The sequence below is a fragment of the Terrapene carolina genome, unplaced genomic scaffold (genome assembly GCF_002925995.2).
Source record: "Terrapene carolina triunguis isolate 2854851 unplaced genomic scaffold, T_m_triunguis-2.0 Scaffold210, whole genome shotgun sequence".
Classification (NCBI taxonomy): Eukaryota; Metazoa; Chordata; order Testudines; family Emydidae; genus Terrapene; species Terrapene triunguis.
The window spans coordinates 13,825,975-13,834,942 of NW_020664561.1; the positions used below are offsets into that span (position 1 = coordinate 13,825,975).

The 8,968-nt window shown below is 45.3% G+C and overlaps 1 protein-coding gene across 2 annotated transcripts in view; it reads left to right on the top strand.

Annotated features, from left to right (window-relative positions):
- The window catches only part of LOC113407242 (zinc finger protein 420-like), a 7,708-nt gene extending 275 nt beyond the window's left edge, over positions 1-7,433 (top strand). The window contains exons 1-2 of one of the 2 annotated variants that reach the window (XM_026655523.2): positions 5,596-5,672; positions 6,091-7,433. In XM_026655523.2, the coding sequence (XP_026511308.1) occupies positions 6,206-7,360 (1,155 nt within the window). In that variant the 5' untranslated portion in view covers positions 5,596-5,672; positions 6,091-6,205 and the 3' untranslated portion in view covers positions 7,361-7,433. Of the gene's footprint in view, positions 1-5,595; positions 5,673-6,090 lie in introns of those variants that run through there. The other variant, XM_026655522.2, reaches the window with a different exon arrangement.
- Positions 7,434-8,968: the final 1,535 nt, after the last annotated feature.

Here is an 8,968-nt window from a genome sequence, read left to right on the forward strand (position 1 = left end):
TCCTCTCTGGTCTCTTTTCTCCTCCGTATGACCTTTTTCTTTCTCCCGTATTCTGTTTCCATATACTTGTAGTGTCCGATGTTGGAACTAGTGGTAGTGGGGTGGTTGTACTACTGAGATTAAGGTTGGGGGGGGGGGGGGGGGGGGTTAAAAGGAACAGTCACAAGAGTGAAGTTCTTGGAAGCTGCATGGAAACTTTTTCAAAACACCATTTTAGCGGTTCAAACTATGTGTATACCTTAAATAAATAAATAAACAGTAAGAGAGCTGAAAAAAATTTCACTGTGGCTAAACCGCAGTAAGAGATGCGGTTAGACACAAACAGATGTTCTTTAGCAATTGGAAGTCAAATCTTACTGAGGAAACTAGAAAGGAGCATTAACTCTGGCAAGTTAAGTGTAAAAGTATAATTAGGCAGGCGAGTAAATTTGAAGAGCAACTAAGAAAAGACACAAAAATTAACAGTACCTTTTTTTTTTAAGTGCAGCAGAAACACTGCCAAACAATCAGTGAGGCCACAGGACAATTTTGGTGCTTAAGGAGCACTCAAGGAAGATAAGGCCATTGTGGGCATGAATCTGTGTATTGGTCTTCACTGCAGAGAATGTGAGGGAGATTCCCACACCTAAGCTATTCTTTTTAGGTGACAAATCTGAGGAACTGCCCTGGCTTAAGGTGTCAATAGAGGAGGTTTTGGAACAAATTGATAAACAGTAATAAATCATCAGGACCAGATGGTATTCACCAAAGAGTTCTGAAGAAGCTCAAATGTGAAATAGCAGAACTACTGCAGAAAGGTATGTAATATATTGCTTAAATCAGCCTGTGTAACAGATGACTAGTGGATAGCTAATGTAATGCCAATTTTTAAAAAAGGCTCCACAAGTGATCCTGGCAATTGCAGGCCAGTAAGCCTAACTTTTGTACAAAACGGATTGGTTGAAACTATAGTAAATAACAATTATTAGACACATAAAGGAACATGATGTGTTGGGGAGGGGGGGGGAAGAGTCAACTCGGCTTTTGTAAAGGGAAATTGTGCCTCACCAATCTGTTAGAATTCTTTGAAAGGGTCAACAAACATGTGGGCAAGGGTGACCCAGGGGATATAGTGTATTTGGACTTTCAACAAGTCTTTGACAAGGTTCCTCACCAAAGGCTCTTAAGCAAAGTAGCTGTTATGGGATAAGAAGGAAGGTCCTCTCATGGCTCAGTAACTAGGAAACAAAGGGTAGTTCTAAACGGTCAGTTTTCACAGTGGAAGGAGGTAAATAGCAGGGTCCTCCAAGGCTCAACACTGGGACCAGTGCTGTTGAAAATATTAATAAATTATCTGGAAAAGGGGGTAAACAGTGAAGTAGCAAAGTTTGCAGATGATGCAAAATTACTCAAGATAGTTAAGGCTAAAACTGACTGTGAAGAGTTACAAAGGGATCTCACAAAACTGGGCGACTGGGCAACAGAATGGCAGATGAAATTCATTGTTGATAAATGTAAAGCAATCAACATTGAAAAACATAATCTCAACTATATATACAAAACTATGGGTCTAAATTTGCTATTACTACTCAAGAAAGAGATCTTGGATTCACTATGGATAGTTTTTTGAAAACATCAGATCAGTGTGCAGCAGCAGTTAATAAAGCCAACAGAATATAGGTCCCATTAGGAAAGGGTTAGATAATAAGACAGACACAATATCATAATGCAACTATATAAGTCCATGGTATGCCCACACCTTGAATATTGCATACAGTTCTGGTCACCCCGTCTCAAAAAAGATATATTAGAATTGGAAAAAGTACAGCAAAAGGCAACAAAAATGATTAGGGGGATGGAACAGCTTCGATAGGAGGAGAAATTAAAAAGGAGGGACTGTTCATTTTAGTAAAGAGACAAGTAAGGGGAGGATATGATGGAGGTCTATAAAATCATGAATAGTGTGGAGAAAGTGAATAAGGAAGTGTTATGTGAAGGGGTAAATAACACAAGAACTAGGAGGTCACCCAATGAAATTAATAGGCAGTAGGTTTAAAGCAAACAAAGGGAAGTACTTCTTCACAGAACGCACAGTCAACCTCTGGAATCCGTTGCCAGGGGATGTTGTGAAGGCCAAAAGTATAACTTTATTAATAAAAAAATTAGACAAGTTCATGGAAGATAGGTTCATCAATGGCTATTAGCAAGATGATCAGGGACACAGCCCTGTGTTCTAGGTGTCCCTAAACTGCTGACTGCGAGAAGCTGGGACTGGACAAGAGGGGATGGATCACTCGATAAATTGCCCTGTTCTGTTCTTATGAGATTAGTTTACTGTTTAACATATTATACTAGTAGTGCATTCAGCATGAGGTGACTAGTGCAAGCAATATTTAGAATAGTTCTCCATTGGGGTGTGGCACCAGATTCTTCCAAGGAGAGTAAGTGACACACATTACTGAGTTAGGATGGCACATGGTTCCCACATCCTGAAACAATTTACTTACACAGGTTTATCCCTGTGAGGTATGGGAATGTGTGGAAGAAGATGGGGTGATAACATATATGGGAGAATGAGAAAATGGGTAGGCAATAAAAAGAATGAATTAGAATGGGTGGAAGTTAGTGGGCACACAGGAAAGTGCAGGGATTTAAGTGAAGGGGCATTGAACTCCAAATACATACAAATAAGGATGTGGAAGGGTGGGGCTGGGGAATCACCTGGAGCAGGGGGGAAAAGATGGGACAGAAAAGGAAGGTGATAGGACAAGCAAGGGGCAAATCACATACTATACATAAGAGAATGAGTAGAAGAGTATGTATGGGGAAAGTCAGTGAGTTGGGGGAGGGGGCTGTTGATTTGGTATTCAGAGGCGGATTTCAGTTTTGTGGGGCACTGAGCCAGAGCAAGTGGGGGCCGCTTCCCACCCCTTCCACCTACACTCCCCCCCCGCCCCCCACCCCTCCAGTGCTCCTGCTGGGAAATGGGGTGGGGCGTAGGGGCTTCCCCCGCCTGGCACTCCTGCCAGGGAGTGGGGGCAAGGCGCGGGGGCTTGCCCTGCTCCACCTGCTCGCCCAGCGCCCCTACCAGGGAGCAGGGTTAGGGCACAGGGAAATGATGTGCCTGGTGGTCACTTATACAAAATTATATATCTCTAGCAATGCAAAGAGAAAACTTAATATGAATCTTCTGACAAAGCCCTGTGTAGTGAAGGGAGTCTGTCCTGGGAGTTAAGTGTAAGATCTTAACTTGAATAAGTTTGATTATGTCAGTCCCGCCCATGTTTAAAGGAAGAAAGATGTTTGCTGTTCGCTCAGGAATGGCTAGGACTGTCTGATGTGGAAACTTTAGATGGCTGGAAAAGAAATAGGCCAAATAATGTGAAAGAAGCAACATGGCTGGCAGGGATTTAACAATTGAAGAGATGCAATTTAAAATATTTTATAAATTGTACTAGACCCCAGAATGACTTCTTCTAGCTAGGAGAGTGAGACGATAATCTATTCTAGAAAAGCAGAAAGAAATAAGAGTACAGTAATGTTTTAGAGTGGCCCAAGAACAACAGCAGCAAAAATAGATCATAAAATGTTCTTGCTGCTTCTGTTATGTATTCTGGCAGGCTGTTGGTCATTACTGAGCATTTAATATGAAAAGATCATATGGTTTATTTGTGTGGAAAAGTTTGTCAGGATCAATGTTTACCAGGGAAAATGAATCTCAGATCTAACAAGTCATATCTTATGATAATATATATATATATTGTGGAGAAGAGAAGAGTAGACTAGATGTAGAAGAGTTCAAAGAAGTGTGGGAATACAGTAACTCCTCACTTAACGTTGTAGTTATGTTCCTGAAAAATGCGACTTTAAGTGAAACAATGTTAAGAGAATCCAATTTCCCTATAAGAATGAATGTAAATGGGGGGGTTAGGTTCCAGGGAAATTTTCTTTTGCCATACAGTACAGTACGATAGTTGGGAAGTGCCCCCGCCTTACCCCACACAGGCACAGCCCACTGGCACTGGAGACAATGAGACAGGCAAGGAGGTGGAAGGTGCTGTAGGCTCGGAGAAGCACATTGCGCAGCAGCAGCGTCAGCTTCCCCTACTCTGCAAGCGCCAGGGGCGGAGGGCTCAACCCTCAGCCCGCCCATGCCACTCCTTCCCCCAAACCCTCCCCCTTAACCCGCCTCTTCTCTTCCCCCACCTTTACTGCTCACGCCGCGTCTCCCCTGCCTCCTGCCCGTGGCAATCAGATGGCTTGCAGCATTCAGGAGGGAGGGGGGAGGAGCGAGCTCACGGCACACAGGCTCTCCCTCCCTCCCCTGCCTCCTGAACACCGCAAGCCAGCTGATTGCCACAGGCAGGGGAGGGAGGGGGGAGGTGCGCTGCATCCTCGCTCCTCTCCCCTCCCTCCTGCCCGCGGGAATCAGCTGTCTTGCGACGTTCAGGGGGTAGGAGGGAGGGGGGAGGAATGAGGACTCGGCATGCAGGCTCCCCCCTCCCTTCCTCCCTCCCCTGCCTCCTGCCCATGGCAATCAGCTGGCTTGCGGTGTTTGGGAGGGAGGGGGAGCCTGCGCACCAAGTCCTCGCTCCTCCCCTCCCTCCTGAATGCCGCAAGCCAGCTGATTGCCACTGGCGGGACATGGGGGGAGGAGGGGGAAGGTGCTGATCCGCGGGGTCTGCCGGCGGGTGGGAGGCGCTATGGGGGGGGGCATAGGGGAGCTGATAGCTGTGGACAAAGCAGGCAGCCAAATGACGTTATAGCGAAGCATTGCACAACTTTAAATGGAGCATGTTCTATAATTGAGCAGGGTCGTAAGATCGAAACAATGTTACGCGAGAGGACGTTAAGTGGGGAGTTACTGTAGTTTCTTGTAGCGGGGTGGTCAACCCACTCTGGCCCTGAAGGGGTTAAAGCAGGCCTGGAGAGGGCTGCAGTTGAGAAATGCTAGGCTGATTGGGGGAAGCAGTCACAGGTGGGGCCATGCCCTAGTCAGGCCACAGCTGGCCTTATAAGAGGGCTGAGTGCCAGGGACTGAAACACTCATTCTCTCTAGCTTCTTGAGGGAGAAGGACCTGGCTGCCTGGGAGCTGAGGAGGGTACCTAGGGTGGAGCAGTGCTAGAGAAGGGCAGAGGGAGCTGAGGAGCTTCAGCCTAGCAAAACCCCAAGCTGCAGGCCTTGTCAGGGTAAAACAGTGCTGGGGAAGGGCAGAGGGAGCTGGGGAGCTCCAGCCTAGCAAAGGCCCAGGCTGCAGGCCTAGTTAAAGGCCTACAAATGGGTACTAGGGCTGCAGAGGGGCAGCCCAGAAATAGGCAGAGGCAGCTGGTCCTAACCCCCTTGCTAATGATGAGTGGTTTACAGACTGCAGTCTGCCCCAGTGAGTGGGGGCTAGATCCTAACCCCCTTGCTAATGATGAGTGGTTTACAGACTGCAGTCTGCCCCAGTGAGTGGGGGCTAGATGATGACTGGCAGTAGTCACTGAGGCAAGGTGGGTTTAGAGGGATGGGGGTTCCCCAGGGAGGGGAGACTCATATTGGGGGTTACTGCTGGGGCAGAACCCCAGGGCAAAGGGCACCGGGGTCCAGGAGGGACACGGGGCCAGCGGCAAGCAAGATACCGCCCTGCAGAGGGCGCTCCGAGCTGGAAAAGAGCTAATTCCCTGGACAACAAGCAGGAGGCGCCACGCCGGTGAGTCATCGCCCCGCCACATTTCTAAATCCTATTACAAAACAAGGGAAAACTCAAAACCAAATCTCAGATCACCAAATATATGAAGTGGATGCATCCACGTTATCAAATTCTAAAACAGAAATTATAGGAATTCTTAATGGTATTTTTTTAAGGCTAGAGAAACCAGTAGTTGTTACCTTAATTATTCAAATTTGCAGTAAAGATCAGATTAAAATAGATGATTTAACTTTATGGAGATATAGAAGTGTTCCATTTGGTGATCATAGTAAACTACCCAGTGTCTCCTAGAGTGAAACTAATGCACAAAGTCTCAGTATTATTCTGTTCACCAGAAAAAGATCTCTTGTGGTTGTTAGCTTTACTTAATGTGAATGTTGGCAAATTGGCTAATGAAATCATCTCCTGTTTTTTCTAGGGAGGGCTGTGATTGGAGTTGAGAACGAGATGAGCCAATCATGAAGGACTATAAGAACATGGTGTTTTTACATCCAAAGTAAGCCATATATAATCTCCATATATGACACCACAGGATGGACGAGGTGGACTGGGAGTCCGATAATGACACTTGTGACACAGGTGAGGAGCATTCAGATGACTCCAGTCATTCCTCTGAGCGGGTGGGTCGCAAATCTAGCCTCCAGCTGGAGGTAGACTTAGACTACTCTCAACCATGCAGTCCTGGTTGTAGCCCTGCTGGACCTTCAGGTAGGCAAGAACTCCCTGTAGAATTGCAGTGTGAAGATGAGGAAACCTATGAGACCTACTACCAGAAGCGAGGCAAGACTACAGCTGGGGTTTTTGTCACCTCCAACACCAACTTTGACCTGCAATGTGAAGATGAGGATCTGGAGTTCTACTCTTCTGAGGAACCTCAGGGAGGATTAAGTGAGGATGATGAAAAGATCATTCTTGTTGATGCTTTTGATGAGGACCTCGAGTCCATCACTGGAGAGGCTTTGTCTTATAGGTGCAAGAAGTGTGGTGCCTCTTTCCAGGATCTGGGTGAATTACAAGAACACAAACAGATCCATCTGACAGAGCATTCGTACCAATGCCCCATCTGCGGCAAAGAGTTCTTCCGTGCTGCGAACTTGCGAATGCACAAGCTCATTCATTCAAGTGACAGACCACACAAGTGTCCAGAGTGTGACAAGGGGTTCATCCGCACGGCTGATGTCTGGAGGCACCTACGCAACGTGCACAAGATTGAGCGCTCCAAGGTAGTTTTGGGAAATGGCATGGTTAGGAACCCATGGTCAACATTACATCAAAACAAGCATGGCAGTGGGGACACTAACCAGCAGTGTTCAGAAAATCAAAAGCCTGGGGAAGAAGAGTCTAAACCTTACATCTGTCCAATGTGTGGCAAAGGTTTCCGTAAACCTAATCTGCTGTCGAAACACAAGGTGATCCATCGACAGGACAAACCATATAAATGTCAAGAATGTGGTATGGCCTTTGTCCAACTACTGAGGTTGAAAAGGCACCAACAGACTCACTCTGGAGAGCGCCCTTTTTATTGTGAGGAGTGTGGAGGCACCTTCACACGACTGGCATCACTACAGCGCCATCAGCGGATCCATACTGGAGAAAAACCCTACTCTTGCGCTTACTGTGGTCATTCCTTCACAGAGTCAGGCACTCTAAGGAGGCATGAGCGCACACATAAAGTGGACAAATCTTAGTGTTTAGGGCTCTATGATTGTGGTCACTATTTTTTGCCGGTTACTACTGTTCAGTTATGCTAGAGAAACTGCTCCACCCCCCCCACCCACCCTCCACATGCACGAAAACTGGTCCACCACTCCCTTCCTGAAGGAGGGCCAGTATAAGTCTATTATGGAGACATTGCTTCGTAAGGAACTCCGTGATCCCTGCAAGTAGTCAGTGCTGACTGGCCTGGCACCTGTCCTCTGGAGTTACAAGAGGAAAAAGCTCCATTTCCATTAAACAATGAGGTCTGAGAAGTCAAAGGACATATATGGAAGTGAAGCTCCTACAAGGTACTGAGCATTGTCATAACTAGTTGGACTTTTTTTGGGGTGCATTAAGTTGAGCTTTTCTCTAGGTCTGATGGGTTAAATGGAGCCCTACTGCAGTCCCGGACTCTGAACTGATTGTGACTGCTCTTCAGCACTGGATTTGGAGATCTGTCATTGCAGCCTTTGCAAGGACTGCACAGTCCATTTAATCAGAGCTGGCCCATCCATACCTTCTCTCTGTTCATTCTGTCATGTTTTTATTGAAATATGTTTATTTGGGAGAGAAATATCATGTTGGCTATAAAAATCCAGGACCCTAATAAATTTGATAATTAATTGAACAGCTGCATCTAGTACATACTCTTTTGTCCGTGGTTATGTATGTATATTGGTGAGTGGAAAGAGACTTGTATGAGTGGCTGTGAAGTGTGTGGAAGAGTGGATTGTTTGTATGGATCTGTGCCACTTGTGTCTAAGTGGAGGAGAGACCATTCCCAGCTACTGCATTTCAGTAACAAATGTTTGAGAATTTAAAATCAGAAGAGTGGCAAAACAACAACATGAAAATCACGTCTTGATGCTTATTACATTTTAATTTAAATTTCCTTGTTTCCGTGGCCCTGTGTACATGAGAAAATTCATCATAACAAATCATAACAAATCATTGGAATGCCATGAACTCACAATGCCTGTACCTAGGGCCTTATGTGCTGCATAAAGTGTTCACTAGAATCTTAGCTGTCATTTTTAAAATTAAGTCCCAATAAAACCTAGTTCTCAGTGAAATCTTCCTGAAACAATAACTCTAAGGAGGTCTGAACTGTGCCATTCATCTTAGGGGTTTGTTGACTTTGAAACCTAATGATGGACATTAAAATGTTAAAATTAAATATTTAATGGCTGATCATTTTAGCAGGAACATCCAGTTTATGTACTCATCCCACAGTTCCAAACTGCTTCCCATGCCAAAAGATCCTGCTATCCCCAAATCACTGGCTTCCCTCAACAAATTGTACAGTGCAGTTACGCATTTTCAATATGAAGTTCTGCAGCACATTGACAATGTAAAATTTTGGGGAATCATAACATTACTTACATTTAGTATCAATTCAAGTACAGTAACTCCTCACTTAACATTGTAGTTATGTTCCTGAAAAATGCGACTTTAAGCGAAACTATGTTAAGTGAATCCAATTTCCCCATAAAAATTAATGTAAATTGGGGGGGGGGGGTGGGGTTAGGTTCCAGGGAAATTTTTTTCATCAGACAAAAGACACATACACACACACACTATAAGTTTTAAACAAACAA